At 51.4% G+C, this 20,996-nt stretch overlaps 1 protein-coding gene and 1 long non-coding RNA gene across 3 annotated transcripts; one reads left to right on the forward strand and one right to left on the reverse strand.

The window, feature by feature from the left end:
* Positions 1-1,324: 1,324 nt before the first annotated feature.
* Positions 1,325-15,199, reverse strand: UBE2L6 (ubiquitin conjugating enzyme E2 L6). Of its 2 annotated transcripts, XR_014068297.1 has the most exons (5): positions 14,686-15,199; positions 10,027-10,159; positions 9,591-9,686; positions 6,301-6,487; positions 1,325-2,053 (listed from the first exon to the last, which is right to left on the reverse strand). XR_014068297.1 is itself a non-coding variant. In XM_081538990.1 (4 exons), the coding sequence occupies exons 1-4, from the start codon at positions 14,710-14,712 to the stop codon at positions 1,902-1,904; spliced, it is 462 nt and encodes a 153-aa protein (XP_081395116.1). In that variant the 5' UTR covers positions 14,713-14,786; the 3' UTR covers positions 1,325-1,901. The 2 variants fall into 2 exon arrangements, 1 of the variants encoding a protein (XP_081395116.1); XM_081538990.1 differs by lacking the exon at positions 10,027-10,159 and having other exon boundaries at positions 14,686-14,786.
* LOC145525573 (uncharacterized) lies at positions 14,839-17,107 on the forward strand. Its single transcript, XR_014068298.1, has 2 exons — positions 14,839-15,750; positions 16,525-17,107. It is a non-coding gene; the product is annotated as an uncharacterized LOC145525573 (long non-coding RNA).
* Positions 17,108-20,996: the final 3,889 nt, after the last annotated feature.

A 20,996-nucleotide genomic window follows, 5' to 3' on the forward strand; every position in this document is an offset into this window, starting at 1 on the left:
AAAAAAGCCAGTGGTTTTAGAACCACCACCCCCAGAAGCTCCTCCTTTGTGCTAAGTTAGTCTCTCCAACTCTGGCTGAAGTTTTGATTCTGTTTTTCCACTGCTCACTAGATATGAGCCCCAGAGCTGAGTACAGTGCTGCAGCTGCTTAGTTATTTCTGTCGTGTCCAACTCTGTGTGACCGCACGGACTGCAGCCCGCCAGGCTCCTCCGTCCATGGGATTCTCCAGGCAGGAATACTGGAGTGGGTTGTCATGTCCTCCTCCATGGGGATCTTCCCGAATCAAGGATGGAGCCTGGATCTCCTGCCTTGCAGGCAGATTCTTTACTGCTGAGCCACCAGGGAAGCCCCGAGCTGACTCTGATTTCCTACTGACAACCCTGTCTGGCTTTATCAGCCGTCGGGAGCACGTGCGCTGATGAGAACAGCTCAGGAAAAACACAGAAATGAAAACCCGCCAGCTCAGCACTGCGGCCAGAGGTGCGGACTCGGCCCAGATCAGCAGAGTGGACGGGGCCACCCACTGAAGTGCTCCGTTAGCCTTGGGTGCCTCCTGTGTAAAGCGGGGGCGTTATTCCTGTGGATGGGTCGACGACCGCTCTGGCTGAGGGTGGCCGGACCCCTCACAGGCAGCCTTCCCCACAGCGCTTGGGGTCACACAAGGCTCCATGCCACGCAAGCCCTCCATTGATGGGAAGCAAGCATCTTTCATTCGACTGCAGCTAATCCCCCAGCCTCGTCCCGATGAACCACTTGCCCCCTCAGGGAACACTCACTTGGACCCTAGTGTTTAACAGCTGAGCAAACACACGGTCTCCATGGTTCCCCCTGGACTCGAACTGCAAGGGAAACCCCTCCCGGCGAAAAGCCTGACGCTGGGAACCAGCCACCGAACCGGACAGCAGAGGTTTAAAAACCATGAAGTCAAAAAAATAAAAAAATAAAAAAATAAAAACCATGAAGTCAGGGCTCCCCTGGTGGCCCAGTGGTTAAGACGCCGCCTTGCGGTGCAAGGGACCCCCGTTCGATCCCTCCTCGGGGAAGAGCCCACAGGCCGCAGAGCAACTAAGCCCACGAGAGACAAGTCCCGAGCCCACGAGCTGCAGCTACCGAGTCCGTGCTCGGCGAGAGAGGACGTCCGATGGGAAGCCCGGGGCTGCAACTCGCGAGGGGCTCCCCCTCGCCGAGACTCCAGGAACTGCAACTAGCCTGCAGCTCCCCCTCGCCGACGCTACGGGAAAGCCAGCAGTGACGATCCCGCTCGGCCAACAACCGAAACATAAGTAAATCTCTAAAAACAAAACGAAAGACCGTACAGGCAGATTTCTGGGGTGGAGAGGAGACTCTTCACTTTATGATTCACCAGTGGAAACGGAAAGGTTTTGCACCTAAATCTATACAGGTCTATGATTTCAGCCGCTCCATCCCCAGAGCTCTTTGTAAGAGTCCCTCCTCCCCACGGCCCCTCCTCGTTTACATCCCACCCGACCTGCTGCCCCCGAAGCAGGGCCCTGTGGGGGGCGGGGATTCGGGTTGCTGCTCATCTGGCCGGGAAGGTGGCCTGAGTCTCTAAGATGGACCAACCGGTGGGACCAGGAACCCCCATCACCGAGCACTGGAGAGCTGGATTTCGAGTCTGCAAACGTAAATGCCTCCGACTCCGGGGCAGAGAAAGGGGCTGGGGAAAGCACACCTGTGGTCAGTGGGTCCACACACATAACGGCAGTACCCTCCCCCCTACACACACACACAAACACACACACACACACACACACACACACAGAACCTAAGAAGAAATCTTGGAAGACATGAGCGGGAGCAAATCGCAAAGGAGCTCTGGCCCCCCATCCACGAGGGGCGTCCATCCATCACACAGAAAGCAGGCGGGTCAGAAGCCGGGTTAGGAGGGCCGGTCCACTCCAAACTTGAGGGTGAACTCTTGGGCCATCCGGTCAAACAGCTCTGGGTCCTGTGTCAGCTGCTCGGCGAGCTCTAGCCGAACGGGCTGGCCCGGCTCCGGTCGATTCACCAGCATGTTGAGGGCCTCCAAGACTGGGGAGAGAAGTCGGATCAGGACATCAGGAGGGAGGAAAAAAAAACTCGTGGGAGGGAAGCGACGCTGCCCACTCCCAGACCTCCGGAAACGCCACACCAACCGACGTCGTAGGGTGGCTCTACGACCAAATCAGATGCCACTCAGTGCCCCGAAGATGGTGTCCAAAGCTCTCATGAGCAGTTACCTCAGTGGTTTTCAACCGGTGTTCCACGGTGTCACAGAAGCTGTTCACATGGTGTCACAGCCCCCGTCGCGGGGGTCGGTGAGATCAACGCAGTTTCTGGGTTCTGTTCCCTTTTCAGCCAGAACCGCTGTGCTTTTGCTGCGTCTGACGCTTTGAGACCCCGAGGACGGCAGCACGCAGGCTGCTCTGCCCTCCACTGTCCCCTGGAGTTTGCTCAAATTCATGTCCATCGAGTCGGTAATAGGATTGCAAAATTTTTTAATTTGGGGAAGAAAGGGTTCCGAGGCTCAAGACTGGAAACCACTCCTGCCCCGGGGCTCGAAATCTTTCACGGGTGACTGGGAACCCGGCGAAGGCAGTGGGCTCACCCCCGTGTGCAGGAGCACATGCAGACAAACATGCGGCTCTGGGCTCAGAGCGCTCTGCAGACCTCTGCTGCTCATCAAGGACCACGCCTGCCCCTCTCCCCAGCACTCTCCTTTCCAGGGTTAAGAACTCCCGAGCTGATCCAGAGGTGGGATTTTTTTTAAAGTATTTATTTGGCCTCTCTGGGTCTTAGTTTTGGATCTTTAGTTGCAGCCTGTGGGACCTAGTCCCCTGACCAGGGATCGAATCTAGGCCCCCCTGCGTGGGGAGTGCGGAGTCCTAGCCACTGGACCTCCAGGGAAGTCTCCAGAAACAGGACTGATCATGTATTGATTATGTCCGTAGACTAGAGCCACAGTGCCCAACATGGTAGCTGCCAGCCATGTGTGGTCATCTCGATTTAAATTAATTGAAATTCACGACAGTTAGGCATGCAGTTCACGGTCACATTAGCCACACTTCAAGTGCTTGAAAGCTACGTTGTACCAGTGTCTGCGGCATTGGAAAGGGCCACTGTGGACCGACTCCATCAATGGAGAAAGTTCTGCTGAGCCACGCAGTGCTGAGCCACGTGGTTCAGAGCCAGCCAAGGGAGGCCTTGAATCCCAGCTCTGCCGTCTGCCAGCTCAGGTAAGAGCTCACCTCTCACATGCTTCAGTGTCCTGATCTATTAAACAAGGCCAGTGAGAGCACTATTTCAAGGGGCTTCTCAGTTCAGTTCAGTAGCTCAGTTGTGTCCGATTCTTTGCGACCCCATGAATCGCAGCACGCCAGGCCTCCCTGTCCATCACCAACTCCTGGAGTTTACCCAAACTCATGTCCATTGAGTTGGTGATGCCATCCAACCATCTCATCCTCTGTCGTCCCCTTCTCCTCCTGCCCCCAATCCTTCCCAGCATTAGGGTGTTTTCCAATGAGTCAACTCTTCACATCAGGTGGCCAAAGTATTGGAGTTTCAGCTTCAGCATCAGTCCTTCCAATGAACACCCAGGACTGATCTCCTTTAGGATGGACTGGTTGGATCTCCTTGCAGTCCAAGGGACTCTCAAGAGTCTTCTTCAACACCACAGTTCAAAAGCATCAATTCTTCGGTGCTCAGCTTTCTTTATGGTCCAACTCTCACATCTGTACATGACCACTGGAAAAACCATAGCCTTGACTAGACGGACCTTTGTTGGCAAAGTAATCTCTCTGCTTTTAAATATGCTATCTAGGTTGGTCATAACCTTCCTTCCAAGGAGTAAGTGTCTTTTAATTTCATGGCTGCAATCACCATCTGCAGTGATTTTGGAGCCCAGAAAAATAAAGTCTGACACTGTTTCCACTGTTTCCCCATCTATTTGCCATAAAGTGATGGGACCAGATGCCATGATCTTAGTTTTCTGAACGTTGAGCTTTAAGCCAACTTTTTCACTCTCCTCTTTCACTTTCATCAAGAGGTTCTTTAGTTCTTCTTCACTTTCTGCCGTAAGGATGGTGTCATCTGCATATCTGAGGTTATTGATATTTCTCCCAGCAATCTTGATTCCAGCTTGTGTTTCTTCCAGCCCAGCGTTTCTCATGATGTACTCTGCATAGAAGTTAAATAAGCAGGGTGACAATATACGGCCTTGACGTACTCCTTTTCCTATTTGGAACCAGTCTGTTGTTCCATATCCAGTTCTAACTGTTGCTTTCTGACCTGCATACAGGTTTCTCAAGAGACGGGTCAGATGGTCTGGTATTCCCATCTCTTTCAGAATTTTCCACAGTTTATTGTGATGGGCACTGAATGAGGTTGGTGTGTTAAAAATAGCTGATTTCCTTGGGTTAGAAAGTTCAAGTTCTCAATGGTGCAGGGACGTATCTGAGACCAAGTCCTCAAGGGCCACCCATCTGCATTTTTGTATTCCTGAATTATGATTAATCCATTATAATTTCAATTTCAATCCATGCATGTATACAAAAAATACCATATGTTATAAAAAAGTGAATTTTTAAGCTGGAGACAGTGGGTAGAAAAGAAAACCCTTCTACACTGTTGGTGGGATGTGTAAATTGGTGAAACCACTATGGAAAACAGTATGAGATTCCTAAAAAACTAAAAATAGAATTGCCCGATGATCCAGCAATCGCACTCTGGGCATATACCCAGGGAAAACGCTACTTCAAAAAGGTACACACACCCCAATGTTCGCAGCAGCACTATTTACAATAGCCAAGACATGAGTGCAACCTAAATGTCCATTGACAGACAAGTGGGTAAAGATGTGGTAGACGTACAGGGAAGTACTACTCAGCCATAAGAAAGAATGAAAGGATGCCATTTGCAGCAACTTACGGATGGACCTGCAGATGATCACATTAAGTGAAGGAAGTGAAGGAAGTCGGGCAGAGAAGGACAAATAGCATTTGATATCACTTACATGTGCAATCGTAAAAAGATACCAATGAACTCATTTACAAAACAGAAACAGACTTATAGACCTGGGGGAAAGCAGGAGAGGAGGGCTACATTCGGAGTTTGAGGTGAGCAGATACAAACTACTGTATATAAAATACACAAACAGCAAGGCCCTACTGTGTAGCACAGGAAACTGTATTCAATACCTTGTGTGAAACGGCAGTGGAAAAGAATAGGAAAAGAATATATATACATATGTATACCTGGATCACTTTGCTGTGTACCATAAACTAACACAACATTGTAAATGAACCATAAAAGTAAAGTGAAGTTGGTCAGTTGTGTCCAACTCTTAAGTGACCCCATGGGCTGTAGCCTGCCAGGTTCCTCTGTCCATGGAGTTTTCCAGGCAAGAATACAAGAGTGGGTTGCCATTTCCTTCCCCCCAAATTAACCATACTTCAGTAAAAAAAAAAAAAGTGAACTAAAAAGATAGCGTGTGAAGCTTTTAGTGCTGAGTCAGAGTGCCTAATGCAGTGATGTACATTATCATCATTAGGGCCGCCCCTTCAGCTGTCTTTACAGTATCGGACCTTGCTTCCATCACCAGTCACATCCACAACTGGGTGTTGTTTTCGCTTTGGCTCCGTCTCTTCATTCTTTCTGGAGTTATTTCTCCAGTGATCTCCAGTAGTATGTTGGGCACCTACCGACCTGGGGAGTGTATCTTTCAGTGTCCTATCTTTTTGCCTTTTCATACTGTTCGTGGGGTTCTCAAGGCCAGAATACTGAAGTGGTTTGCCATGCCCTTCTCCAGTGGACCATGTTTTGTCAGAACTCTCCACCATGACCCGTCCATCTTGGGTGGCCCCACACGGCATGGCTTGGTTTCATTGAGTTACAGCAGGGAATTCAGTGAATTCAGTCTCTCAGTTGTGTCCGACTCTTTGCGACCCCATGGACTGTAGCCCACCAGGCTCCTCTGTCCATGGAATTTTCCAACCAAGGATACTGGAGTGGGTTGCCATTTCCTTCTCCAGGGGATCTTCCCGACCCAGGGATCAAACCCGGGTCTCCTACATTGTAGGCAGATTCTTTACCGTCTGAACCCCCAGAAAAGCCCTGGTAGCTTCTTGCCTGGGAAAATCCACGGACAGAGGAATCTGGCAGGCTATAGTCCCCGGGGTCACAAAGGAGTCCGACGTAACTTAGCGACTGAACAATAAACTGGAACAACCGACTCAAGACTGGTCTGGTGACCCCCTCCCGTTCAGCCCAGGTCCCCCCGTCCAGGCAGGACCCAGCCCCACCTTGGCAAGTCTTGGTGGCGGGTTTCCAGTTCTCCTTGCTGGTGATGGGCAGGCACACCCTCCCGTCCCTGTCCACGTTGGGGTGGTAGATCCTGGTGATGAATTTCACCGTCGGGGGCCTGAACGGGTACTCCCTGGGGAAGCTGATGCACAGGCTGAAGGCCTTGAGGTTGTAGGGTGGTCTCTCCTGTACGAGAGAAGGGGTCAAGCTCTGGGCTGAGGCACAGCTGCCCTCTTCCCCCAGGACCCAGGGCTGGTCTCCCCCCTCCCCGCCCCCGCCCCAGGGCCCCAGGCTTCCTCTGCTCCACTCCGACGAAGGACCGTAAATGCGGACACAGATGGCACCTGCATTCATTTAGCAACTGGGCTGTGGGTCAGTGGGACCCTGGCCTGGGGCTTGCAAGAGTCGGATCCTGGCTTCTGCTGTGCGACCAAGGGCCAGCTGCCTCGCACCCTTAAGCCTCAGTTTCCTCCCTTGAAAAATGGGCACAGTCTGACTGGAGGCATCCTCAGGACCGTCTTAGCTTCTTTTTATTATATCGGTAATTAAGATTTCCCCCGTTTTATTGAAAAATAACTGATACACATGACTAAGCTTAAGGCGTCGAGCTTGACGGTTAGATTCACATATGCTGTGAAAGAATTACCACAGTAGGTTCAGCTGACACCCATCTTCTCATACAAAAAAATGAAGAGAAACAATAAGGGAAAAAGATGTCTCCTTGTGATAAGAGCTTTTAGGATTCACTTTCTTGACTATTTGTCTAGGACTCGCCTGGCGGCCCAGTGGTTAAGAATCCACCTGCCAGTGCCGCGGATGTGGATTTGATCCCTGGTCCAGGAAGATCCCACATGCCCCAGAGCAACTAAGCCCATGAAAGTGAAGTCGCTCAGTCATGTCTGACTCTGTGACCCCGTGGACTGTAGCCCGCCAGGCTCCTCCGTCCAGGGGATTCTCCAGGCAAGAGTACTGGAGTGGGTTGCCATTTCCTTCTCCAGAGGATCTTCCCGACTCAGGGATAGGACCTGGGTCTCCCACATTGTAGGCAGATGCTTTACCGTCTGAGCCACCAGGGAAGTCAGCTAGGCCCGTGAGCCACAACTGCTGAGTCTGTGCTCTAGAGCCCCCTCGCCCTAGAGCCATGCTCCATGACAAGAGAAGCCACTGCAGTGAGAAGCCTGAACTCTGCATCTAGAGAGTAGCCTCCGCTCGCTGCAACTAGGGAAAAGCCCTTCAGCAACAGAGACACAGCAAAGCCAAAAAAAAATGTTAAGACGGTACATACTGTTATGGGCATTTTACCACCTTCAAACAACAGTTCGGAACCGGGGCGCCTAAGGGTTGCCAGGGGCCAGCAGAAGGCCCTCCAGATTTTAGCAGCTGGAAGGTTCCCTGGGCACCCGCTCTGTGCTGCCCGATGCTAAGGGCTTGACACACATTAGCCCACGCAGCACGGGGTAGGGGTCACGTGGACTCCGGGCCACTCGGCTTGCGTGTGAATCTTGGCTCTGTCACCCCATGCCTGTGTGACCTTGGACAAGCAGCTGAACCTCTCTGTGCTTTTCCATACAGAAAGAATTATAGCCTTCTTCACAGGGCTTGTGTGACGATTACATGAGCTAATTCACGTGTTGTTGTTTTTAAGGTAGTGAAGAGTGCACCAGCTTTCTTTTTTTTATTATTATTATTTATTTATGTATTTGGCTGCACCGAGTCTTAGCTGCAACATGTGGGATCTAGTTCCCTGACCAAGGATTGAACCCAGGTGCCCTGCGCTGGGAGCACAGAATCTTAGCCACCAGACCACCAGGGAAGTCCTGAGTTTATTCACGTGACGGACCTGGAACATGGCCAGGCACATGGCAAGCAGTCCACATGCGTCAGCTATCAGGGTAAGTGTTATGAGAACTCAGTATTAGCATCGGGATTTCCAGATGAAACAAGTTCAGTGCATGCAAGTAACCTGCCCAGCGTCACAGCAACAGTGCTCGGATGGGTACTCAGCACGGTCGACTGGACTTTTCCACATGGGAGCAGTAATCCACACCCCTAGATGGGGGAACCCCGGACTCGGATGACCCCAGCACAGCGCACAGGGGCCTCCAGGCTGCTCCTAAAGCTCCAAACCCTTTCAGAACCTTCGTGACAGAGAAGGCAGGAGAATGACCGTCAGAATGACATACGTGGGACGTCCCGGGTGGCCCAGTGGTTAAGACTCTGTGCTCCCGATGCAGGCGGTCCAGGTTCGATCCCTGGTCAGGGAGCTGGATCCCACAGCCCACAGCTAAGACCCGGCACAGCCAAATAAATAAAGCTTTTTAAAAAAGAATGACATATGCAAGTTCAGAGTCAAGGTTTTAAGAAATTTCCTCTTCCTGAGCAGAAGGCAGAAAGGAAGCTGTAGTGGTCATGGGTGTGTCTGAGCAAATGCTGGGCAGATAAAGAAAACGTGTTCTTGATAACGCGCGGAGGCTGGGGCTGGGACAGAGACGCAAGGCCAAGGGTGAGGCCTCAGCAAACAGGGGGCTCCAGGGCGCTGGAGCCTCAGCAGTCGTGGCAGGTGGGCTCCAGCATTGTGGACCCAGGCTCTGGACCACAGGCTCAACAGAGTGGCCCTTGGGCTTGGTTGCTCCCGGGCATGTGAGATCTTCCCGGACCAGGGAATGAACCCGTATCTCCTGCACTGGCAGGCGGATTCTTTACCACTAAGTCAACAAGGAAGCCTTTCTTTTGTTTTTGATGCTCTTTGTCTGCCGAAGCTTCCATGATGGGCTCAGTAGCTACTGGCTTGAAGAAGGGGTCTCCCACTAAGTCCAAAAGCCTTTTAGCCTCTTCATCAGTCGGCCTGGACCTCAGAAGCAATCAGTCTAGAGAGAGACACACACCCCCTCTGCCAATGATCACCTCCAGTGAAAAAAAGAATTCTATGACTTCCCTGATGGGCCAGTAGCTAGGACTCCACCAGCCAATGCAGGGGACGCGGGTTCGATCGCTGGTCCGGGAAGATCCCATATGCTGTGGGGCAGCTAAGGCGGTGTGCCAGTTATTGAGCCCATGCTCCAAAAAGAGAGAAGCCACCCCAATGAGAAGCCTGGGCACCCCAGCTAGAGGGTAGCCCCCAATCGCCGCAACTAGAGGGCCCACGTGCAGCAAGAAGACCCAGTGCAGCCAAAAATAAAAATAATAACAAAAAAGGATTCTGAGGCAGAAAAATTCTCGCCCAGTCTAGCCCTCCCTGCACAGGCCCCTGCCCTACGTGGTCCTAGGCCAGGGCCCCGCCGACACTCACAGGCAGCAGGAGCGCATGCCACACCAGCACGTTGTCCTCCTCGCTGGACAGGTTCCGCAGGTACTTGGGAAGCTCCTTCTGCAGGTCCTCCAGCTCCTGCAAGGAGCACAGGGCAGGCAGTTGGCCGAGTCTCCCCTCCTCTGGCACCCTCCCCCTCTCCCTCAACAAATCGTGCCGAGCTCCAAACAGAGAACAGAAGCGGGCAGAGTTGGAGCCGGCATTCACTGTGCACTCAGAGTGTGTCTGGCCCGGTGCTCAGGGCCTTAAGTGAATCACCGGATTTTTAGCTTCACTCCAGCTCTGTGGGTACCAGGCGGAGGATGATGCAAATCACCGGGTCTAGATATTATAACCTGGGAGTAAACCTCTTAGGGCTTCCCTGGGGGCTCAGTGGTAAAGAATCCGCCTTGGAATGCAAGGGACACCAGTTCAATACCTGGGTGGGGAAGGTCCTCTGGAGAAAGAAATGGCAACCCGCTCCAGTATTCTTGCCTGGAGAATCCGATGGACAGAAGAGCCTGGCGGGCTACAGTCCATGGGGTTGCAAAGAGCCAGGCATGACTGAGTGACTGAAAAACACCAACACATCTCTCTGAGGAGCCTTTTCTCCAGAAACCAAGGTGCTTCACGTCTGTCCGCTGGTTCTCTTCCTAGGGAGCCACGATGCCATGCCTCCCTTCTACCCACCGGCGACCAGCATGGCGATGCGCCCTCACCGTGCTCAGGGCAGGGCGGGCAGCAAAGCCGTCGGCCTGTCCCTGTCAGCCTGCTCCAGAGCAGGCCTGGGGAGGGGCCACCGCTCAGGCGGACCGCAGCAGAGAATGCCACCCGTCAAGCAGGGAAACCAGAGGACAAGAGACGACCCGCCTTCCCAGAAGGGCGGCCCTGTCACCTGACCACTGAGTTCTCCCAACAGCATCTTCCACGGACACTTCACTAAGACACAGGCCCGCCCTCGAGAACTTCACTGGAGTGGCGGAAGAGACACGGTGTGATTATACGGATAAAGCGTGGACACATAACAGGAGGGGAAAGTGAAAGGTCGTCACTGAGCCGTGAAAGACGCTGGGATTCTTGGCCTCCGGAGGAGACGAATTCAATCCCCGGCCTGTGACGAGGCTTGATCGCTCAGAGCTTTTGTGCGATAAAGTTTTATTAAAGCATAAAAGAGATAAACAAAGCTTCTGACACAGACATCAGAAGGGGGCAGAAAGAGTGCCCCCGCTGCTAGCCTTTAGCAGCATGTTATATTCCTATCCGCAAGCTGTTGTTAGAGAAAGGAGATGTCTCAAAACTCAGAGTGGCACCAGGCCCCTCAGCCACAACAGGCATTTTGAGATGACATTGGCACCAGGTGAGTCATCCCGGGCCATAAAGCGATTGAATCTTGAAGAAAGACACGTTTCCAACTAAATATGTAGTTTTATTAACAGAGGTGAGGAGAGCAATGTATGAGTAAAACATACAGGTTTGTTGCGCCCTTATCGGTTCTGAGTCTTAAGCTGAACTGACTTGAAGAAAGACCGAGTCTAGGGTGAACACGTGGTTCACTGACATGAAGTCAAGTGAAGTCGCTCAGTCGCGTCCGACTCTTTGCGACCCCATGGACTGTAGCCTATCAGGCTCCTCCGTCCATGGGATTTTCCAGGCAAGAGCACTGGAGTGGGGTGCCACTTCCTGCTCCAGGGATCTTCCCCATCCAGGGATCGAACCCGGGTCTCCCGCATTGTAGGCAGACGCTTTTACCGTCTGAGCCACCAGGGAAGCCATATAGCTTAAGACAACATTTCCATAAGAAAACGCAACGCATTGAGAAAAGTTAACTTCAGGTGGAGCCAGGGGTCGTCATGGCAACACAGAATTTTAAGAGAAACCTTTTAAATTTGTATAGAGTAGGGGAAAAAATCTTTCCTCCTGCTCCTTAAGAGAGAGATGAAAATGTCTGACACTTGCAGCCTGTTTGCTCCGTTTGGAGACCCCTGGCCTTCCTGCCTGTCACCCTCTCAAAAGGAGAAGAGAGGAGAGGGGAGGGGAGCAGGAAAGCTTCACACGGGGGACACTGAACTGGGCCCTGCAGAATGAATAGGGGTCCGCCACGCAGAGGGCCCGGTTAGAGCAGATGCGCACAGCATGTCCCATGCAAAGTTCACAGTTGTTACGGGAAAAGGGTTCCATGGTCAAGCGCATTGGGAAACACTAGGCTAAACGGAGCTCTTCCCTGCAGGAATTTCCAAAGCCTTTAACTCTCTGCTGTGTGTTGCCATTCCCCGAGATGTGTGCCCAAGTGTGTAGCACACCTCAAATTGATTAGACCGAGGAATCCCGCTCTCCATTTTGGGGTCCTTTTTGTGGGACAATAGACCGTTTTAAAAATGTATTTTCTTTTCTTTAAAAAATTTTTTTTTAAATTGAAGTATAGTTGCTGGACAATATTATATGTTACGATATAGGGATTCACAATTTCTAAAGGTTATACTCTGTCTATAGCTATTATAAAATATTAGCTATGTTCCCCATGTTGTACAGTATATATATCCTTGTGGCTGATCTTATACCTAATGGTTTGTATCTCTTACCCCTACTCTCTGCTGCCCCTCCTTTCTCCCTCTCCCCTTGGCAATAGACCTAAAAAAAAAAAAAGATAAAAAGACAGCCAGGGAATTCTCTGGCTCTCCTGTGGTCAGGACTCCATGCTTTCACGGAGTTTGATTCCTGGAAGGGGAACTAACATCCTGGAAGCCACATGACACAACCAAAAAATAAATAAATGTATTTAAAAGAGACATTCAAGGGCAGGTCATATTTTTCTGTAACCCCGAACGGGTGTAACCCAGAGGTTCTCAGCCGGGGGGCTCCTTTATCTGCCCGCCCCCAGCGCTTTGGGCGATGTCTCGACCCATTTCTGGCTGTCACATGCGGAGGAGTGCCACTCCTTCTAGTGGATAGAGACCGGCGGTGTGATAAACGTCCTACAGAAAATGATCCAGCCTCAAATGTCAGTGGCGACAAAGTTGCAAAACTCTGGTACAAACAAAGGCGGAGAGAAAGGTCCCCAAAGAAGGTCCACAGCTGGGGGAACCCTTCACACTGTGCCCCACCTAAACTTTCTCTGAGCCCCAAAATACAAGCACACCATTACCCCCTGTTTCTTATCTTTCTACACTCCACCTCTGTTCATGTCAACAAACTGCCCAGAGTCTATGACCCTTCATTGATCTGTTACCCCAAACTAGAAGCATCTGCTACGACTAGTTCCAGGATCGTCTGTGAGTCCTGAGCAAGAAGGAAGCCCCACGCTGCACAGAAAAGCCCTGGAAAAGATATTTTCCCAACTTTACCAAAACTGGAGGAACTTGGACTTTACCTGTTATACGTGAGTTCTGTCAAGACTTTCGCAAAGCCTGGAGATGTTGAAACCCACACTAGTACACACAGCTGTTCCCTGACGCCTGCTCAGAAATCATCTGACTCAGAGGAACAGAAAATGAAAGTTGAGAAGCCACTGAAAGAACCTCTGGGTTGGAGCCTCACCAACCCCGGGCTCAAATCCCAGCCCCACCACTCCCAACCGGGTGGCCCAGGACAATCAATTTAGTCTTTCTGAGCCTCAACTTCCCCATCTGTAAAATGGGAGTAGAGGACTTATCTCACAGGATTGCTGAAATGACTAATGTAAACTACCTGACATTTAATGGTGCCGGGGAAACAAATACTGGCTCCCAGCTCTTTCCTGCTTGGTTGGAAAAACTCTCTGCCTCATTTTGCTGCCAACCTCCAGAGAGTTCAATCCTTCTGGGCTGAGCCTTCTCTGGGTGCCCCAACCTGAGATCATTTTCTTCCCAGAGGCTGAGGGTAGCACCCCCTGTTCACCCTCCTCACACCTGCACACAGGAGGGGCACTTCTGAGAGACTCAAAGCCTCAGGGGTATCAGACCCACCTCCCCAGAATTGCTCCACCATCAGGGAGATTCTTTACCATCTGAGCCACCAGGGAATACCCCCTCACCTTCCCCATCTATCTCCAATCCCTGCCATACCCCAGCCCCCCAAATACCTTGGGTTTTCCCACCTCCTGGGGAAAATCCCTCCCTCCCCATCCTTCCCGACCTCACTTCAAATTGTGTCCCTCATCAGAATGAAGATAAGACTTTTTCGGTGTTCTCTGCCTCCCTACTTCCTAGAGCAGGAACCAGCGTATGGGAGGCATTCCACAACATCTGTAGACCACAAGAACGCACACCATCTACTCCAGGTGACCTTCTGGGTTCGCCCTGGCAGCTTTTCTTCCGGAGAAAAACCCTGAGAACTTTGCTCTCACCCTCTACCCAGCGTCCCATACTTCTTGGTAGTTTTTTTTTTTTTTTTTTTGCGGGGGGCGGGGACGGGGTCGCTGCACGACTTGGGGGATCTTAGTTCCCCGACTCGGGATCCAATCGCGCCCCTCCGGTGGAAGTCCTAACCACTGGACCACCAGGGAAGCCCCCCTTCTCGGGGCTTTAATGTGGGGACCAAAGCACGGGGGGGGAGGGCTATCTCTGCTTAAAGGGCACCTGCCACCACCGCGAACGGAGCGCCTGGCTCCGGGAAGACGCCAAGGAACCGACCCTTCCCGCACCAGAGAGCGAAAGCCGCTCAGTCGTGTCCGACTCGTTGCGACCCCATGGACGATACAGCCCATGGGATTCTCCAGGCCAGAATGCTGCAGTGGGTTTCTATTCCCTTCTCCAGGGGGTCTTCCCAACCAGGGAGTCGAACCCGGGTCTCCCGCATTGCCGGCGGATTCTTTCCCGGCTGAGCCACCAGGGAAGCCCCGGGACGCACGTAACTGTCCCAAGTTTCCGGCAGGAGAAGTGAAACCGAAACCAATCCGGGGGGGCGGCTCACCCCGGCACAGCTCGGGGAGCCGGCGACACCCCGCTCCTGCGCCCTCACCCCCCGAAACGGCAGACCCGCTCGCAGCCCCGCTGGTTCTCGGGGAGGGGCACGGCTGCACGGACTCAGCGGGCCCAGGTCCCCCAAACGCGCTTGGGGAGCCGAGGGCGGGATGCGGGGAGCGGGGACGGGAGGGCGCGCGGAGCCGCGCGGGAGGAGTTACCTTCGCCACCCGCTTGCTCGCCGTCATCTTGGGACCGAGAGCGGGGCTCCGGGAACGAGCCGGACTGGGGAGCGGCCCGCGGGCTCGGCGCGCCCCGCCCCGGGGCCGCGCCCCCAGGGGCCCCGCCCGCGCTGCGCTCCGCCCATCGGGGCCGGGCCACCGAGCTGGGGGTCGCGCCCGGGCCCCGCTGGGCTCCGGGGCCGGGAGCTCGAGCGCTTTCTGGTCCGGAGCCTGGCGGGTCTGGGAGCGCGCGGCATCGCCGGGGCCCGGGGGCCCGCCCATCCGGGGTCTGCGGCAGCCCCGCCGCCCGAGGCCGCGCAGGGGGCTCCCCTTGCCCGTCTTCAGCCCCCTCTGCTCCAGACGCGCGCGCGCCCCTAGTCAACCCGCGGTGCTCGCCGTGCGCGCGCAGCTCCTGGACCGGCCGCCTGGGGTCCCCACCGTCAGACCGGCGCCCTGAGCCCCGCCAGCGGATTCCCGGAGCGCCCCCTGGGCAAACCATTAACCCTCTCTGGCCCCGGGTCCCAACTCTACAAAGGGCTGCGAGACACCGGAGACGACGTCCCCGCCCAGGGCCCTCCCCTGGGAGCCTGGGGTCCTTTGTGCTCTCCGGCACTGGGTGCCGAGGCAAAGACGCCTCCCCCGGGTGACCGCCGGGTGCAGAGCACCGCGAGGGGCGCCCTCAGACCCATTCTCTAGCTTCGGGGGTCCGCTAGGCCTTTCAGTCCTTCTCTAGGTTTAGTATTTGGTAGTGATGTATGGATGTGAGACCTGGACCATAAAGAAAGCTGGCGCCGAAGAATTGATGCTTTTGAACTGTGCTGTTGGAGAAGACTCTTGAGAGTCCCTTGGACTGCAAGGAGATCCAACCAGTCCATCCTAAAGGAAATCAGTCCTGAAGATTCATTGGAAGGACTGATGCTTAAGCTGAAACTCCAGTACTTTGGCCACCTGATGCGAAGAGCTGACTCATTTGAAAAGACCCTGATGCTGGGAAAGATAGAAGGCGGGAGGAGAAGGGGACGACAGAGGATGAGATGGTTGGATGGCATCAGGGACTCACTGGACGTAAGTTTGAGTAAACTCCGGGAGTTGATGACGGACAGGGAGGCCTGGCGTGTTGCAGTCCATGGGGTCGCAAAGAGTCAGACACGACCGAGCAACTGAACTGACTGACTGAAGTAGCTACTACCCTGCAGAAGGGCATGGCAACTCATTCTAGTATTCTTGCCTGGAGAATCCCATGGACAGAGGAGCCTGGTGGGCTACAGTCCAGGGGGCCACAAAGAGTCGGACACGACTGAGCGACTAAGGCCTCTCACAAGCACCTATTACATGCAAATCTGGGAGACAGTTGGGTGGTGTCACCCCAGCACAGACTTCAGGGGCCTCCCTTATCTTACCATCGGTCCACTACACACTGCGGGCCTACTGTGTGCCCCAGAACACAGCCAGGGCTCTCCACCCTTGTGCAAGGGCAGAGGCTCTTTCCCCAAGCATGAAGGTAAGGCCCCTGTGGGCTTGAAGCCCCAGAGCACGGAGCAGCGTCTGGGGAATAATTGCCTAATAACGATGAGGCTGGGTGAACCTGTCTCCCTTACCCTCATCTCTTTCAGCTCAGAGGGGGAAGAAAACCAGAAAATATTTTGAGCACGTATTTTTGAGTTCTGAATTCACTGCCTCACTTACGTTTATCTAGGTGTCTTGATACCAAACAACTTCTCTGCTGTAGTGTAGGATGTGTTTGCAGAATGATTTATTCTCTGTTTAATTGAATTCAGTAAGCTTTATCTGAGAATCTTCTTGTTTTCTCTTTCTCTCTCTCTCTCTCTTTTTTTGCAGTTCCCTGAGCAGGGATGAAACCCGAGCACACAACAGCGAAAGCACAGAGTCTTACCCACTGGACTGCCAGGGAATTCCCACACAGGGCGTCTTCTCTGCCAGAAATGAACGGGACACTGTCCACAAGCCCTGAGCATAGGTAGAGACGAAGGAACCGAGGCCTTTGAGCCCATCTCTGGTCGTTCATCTCAGTTAATAAGCATTGACTGTGGAGCACCAGGCAGTGACCACAGTGAAAATGGGGGGCGGGGGGGGGCGGTCCTTGTATTTGAGAAGTTCTCGACTATTGAGATGGAGAAACAATACAGTCCCTGCGTTTTTAATGCAAAGTGATAAGCATTAGGCTACAGGCAATCATCTGATGCTGTGGGAGCCTGCAGGAGGGTCACTGGATCCAGCCTCAGAGAGGGGCAGTGGTTTCCTGGAAGAGACAAAGATCCGAGTGAATTGCAGACATTAGCCTATGAAATTACTCAGCCCATAAAAAGTAAGCATACCAGGTTTAAAGGCCACTCTCTCCTGAGACAGCTCCCACTCTGTCTGTGGAGTGTGTTGCTCTCTAAATAAATCCACTTCTTACCTATCACCTTGTCTCACTGAATTCTTTCTGCGATGAGACATCAAGAGCTTAAGTCTTAGAATCAAGGTGTGTGATCTCAGCTCAAAGACCATGGGTTCAAGTCCAAGTCTGAGTTACAAGGTTTCAGAAGAACTGTTTTTATTCTCTCTAATGTAGTTGGCTTGTATTCATTTGTTCCACAAAATTTATTCAGTGCCTGCTTCTGCGATGCCTGTGCTGAGCTCTCTGCAGGACACGGAGAGGGCTGAGGTCAACCTTTGTCTTTACCATTGACTCAGAGACGTGTATCTGTACAGAGAGCAAAAGGTTGTGGAAGAAAGGCCTCTAAGTCGCTTCTCTGTGGAATCTAAACAGACAAACCAAACACCAAATGCATAAATACAGAGAACAGATAGGTTGGTAGAGGTGAGGGGTGGCAGGTGGGGGAAGTAGGTACCAACTTCCAATTATAAGGAAGTCTTGGAGAAGTAATGTACTGCCTAGTGACTAATAGTTAATGATACTGTATTTTATATTTGAAAGTTGCTTAGAGAGTAGATGCTATTGTTCAGTTGCTCAGTCATGTCCGACTCTTTGCAACCCCATGGACTGCAGCACGCCAGGCCTCCCTGTCCATCACCGACTCCCGGAGTTTACTCAAACCCATGCCCATCGAGTCAGTGATGCCATCCAACCATCTCATCCTCTGTCGTCCCCTTCTCCTCCTGCCCCCAATCCTTCCCAGCATCAGGGTCTTTTCCAATGAGTCACCTGTTCGCATCAGGTGGCCAGAGTATTGGAGTTTCACCTTCAGCATCAGTCCTTCCTATTAATATTCAGGGTTGATTTCCTTCAGGATTGACTGGTTTGATCTCCTTGCAGTCCAAGGGACTTTCAAGAGTCTTCTCCAACACCATAGCTCATTTCTTCAGTGCTCAGCCTTCTTTGTGGTCTAGCTTTCACATCCATACATGACCACTGGAAAAAACACAACTTTGACTAGACAGATCTTTGTCAGCAAAGTAATGTCTCTGCTTTTTCATATGCTGTCTAGGTTTGTCATAGCATTTCTTCCAAGGAGCAAGCGTCTTTTAATTTCATGGCTACAGTCACCGTCCTCGGTGATTTGGAAGCCCAGGAAAGTAAAATCGGTCACAGTTTCCACTTTTCCCCTGTTTACTTGCCATGAAGAGATGGGACCGGATGCCGTGAATGTTGAGTTTTAAGCCAGTTTTTTCACTCTTCTCTTTCACCTTTGTCAAGTGGCTCTTTAGTTCCTCTTTGCTTTCTGCCATTAGGGTGTTATCTACATATCTGAGGTTACTGATATCTTTCCTGGCAATCTTAATTCCAGCTTGTGATTCATGCAGCCTGGCTTTTCACATGATGTACTTTGCATGTAAGTTAAATAAGCAGGGTGACAATATACAGCCTTGACCTACTTCTTTTAAAATTTTGAACCAGTCAGTTGTTCCATGTCTGGTTCTAACTGTTGCTTCTTGACCTGCAGAGGTTTCTCAGGAGACAGATCAGGTGGTCTTATATTCCCACCTATTTAAGAATTTTCCACGGTTTGTTGTGACCCACTCAGTCAAGGCTTTAGTGTAGTCAATGAAGTAGAAATAGATGTTTTTCTGGAATTCCCTTGCTTTATCTATGATCCAACGGATGTTGGCATTTTGATCTCTGGTTCTTCTGCCTTTTGCAAATCCAGCTTATACATCTGGAATTTCTCAATTCAGGTACTGTTGAGCCTAATTTGGAGGATTTTGAGCATTACCTTGCCAGCATTTGGAATGAGCACAATTGTACAGTAGTCTGAACATTCTTTGGCATTGCTCTTCTTTGGGATTAGAATGAAAACTGACCTTTTCCAGTTCTGTGGCCACTGCTGAGTTTTCCAAATTCGCTGGCATATTGAGTGCAGCACTTTAACAGCATCATCCTTTAGGATTTTAAATAGATCAGCTGGAACTCCATCACCTCCACTAGCTTTGTTCACAGTAATGCTTTCTAAGGCCCACTTGACTTCACACATCAGATTGTCTGACTCTTAGGTGAGTGACCACATCATCATGATTATCCGGGTCTTTAAGACCTTTTTTGTACAGTTCTGTGTATTCTTGCCACCTCTTCTTAATTTCTTCTGCTTCTGTTAGGTCCTTACTGTTTCTGTCCTTTATTGTGCATGAAATGTTCTCCTGGTATCTCTAATTTTCTTGAAGAGAAGGCTTTCCCATTGCATTGGTTTCCTCTATTTCTTTGGTCTTCTTTGATATAAATAAGAATATACTCAAGGGACTTCCCTGATGGTCTAGTGGTTAAGAATCCCGCTTGCCATGTTGGGGACTTGGGTTTGATCTCTGATCAGGGAACTAAGACCCCACAAGCTGTCACCAACCAAGAACACGCACCACAGCTGCTGAGCTGGCGTGCTCCGGGGCCCATTTGTCACAACTAGAGAGTCTGTGTTGGGTAACAAAGCATTCCATGTGCTGCAGTGGAGATCCTGCATGCTAAAAAAAGGATATAATGAAGCCTGGGTTTGTTATTGTATTTATTTTTTCTCCTGATTTAAAAAAAAAATTATCAGAGTGTAGCTGATTTTACAAAGTTGCATTAGTTCCTGCTGTACAGCAAAGTGTATCAATTATCCATATACATATATCCACTCTTTTTTAGACTCTTTTCCAATATACGTTATTACAGAGCATTGAGAAGAGATCCTTGCGCTATACAGTAGATCCTTGTTAATTATATATTTTATGTATAGTAGTGTGTGTAGGTTGATCTTGACCTCCCAGTTTATCCACCCCCCCAACCCAGCTTCCCCCCTGGGAACCATAAGTTTGTTTCCTGCATCCGTGACTCTATTTCTGTTTTTTCCTTCCAATTTTAAAAGAAATTAAAATTAAAGCCTTTTCATAGGCCCCTAAAAGTATTCTGGGCCCAAGGCCCTGTGTCTGGTTGGCTCCGATTCAGCCTGTCTTTGGTGAGGGCTGCTGAGTCTCCATGTGCAGAGGCAATGGCACATTTCCTTTCTACATACATGTATTCAAGTAAGCAAAATGAGTCCTTCAGCCAGCCCAGGCTGCCACAACAAAATGCCCTCTTCTAGGTGGTTTAAACCATGTAAATTAATTTTCTCACAGTTCTGGAGGCCGGAAGTCCGAGATCAGGCTGCCAGCACAGGGGATGTTCAGGGAGATGCCCCTCTGTGTCCTCAGGGGGAGGAGGGGTGCGTGTGCGTCTCTTCCTCTTGTCAGAAGGCCTTTGTCCTACTGAACTCAGACCTCACCCTTAGGGCCTCACTGAACTTTTTTTTTGGCCTCGAGACATGTGGGATCTTAGTTCCCTGAGCAGGAATTGAACCTGAGCTCCCCGCATTAGAAGCAGAGTCTTAACCACTGGGCAGCCAGGGAGGCCCCTCACTGAACTTTATTGCTGTTGCTCTTTAGTCACTAAGTTGTGTCCAACTCTGTTGCAACCCCATGGACTGTAACCCGCCAGGCTCCTCTGTCTGTGGGATTTTCCAGGCAAGAATACTGGAGGGAGTCATGGAATTTTAATTACCTCCTAAAGATTATCTCCAGATTCAGTCACACTGGGGGTTAGGGCTTCAGCATATGAATTTGGAGGGCATGAGGGAGAAACAACTCAGTCCACAGCAAATATGGAAGTATACACTAGTACTGCGGTGAGGGAATGTGGAAAAAAATGCCCACTGTTCTACAGATGAGGAGGCTGAGGTCTGGGAATATAAAACCTTGTGGATCCAGGACTGGAGTTCCTAAGCCTTCTCAATCCTTCAGGACAGTTTGTGACAGGGCACCTTGTGGCTCAGCTGGTAAGAATCCGCCTGCAAGTCGGGAGACCTGGGTTCGATCCCTGGGTTGGGAAGATCCCCTGGAGA

Source organism: Giraffa tippelskirchi, chromosome 11 (assembly GCF_054371585.1).
Source record: "Giraffa tippelskirchi isolate mGirTip1 chromosome 11, T2T-mGirTip1v1.2.pri, whole genome shotgun sequence".
In the NCBI taxonomy this organism is placed as follows: Eukaryota; Metazoa; Chordata; class Mammalia; order Artiodactyla; family Giraffidae; genus Giraffa; species Giraffa tippelskirchi.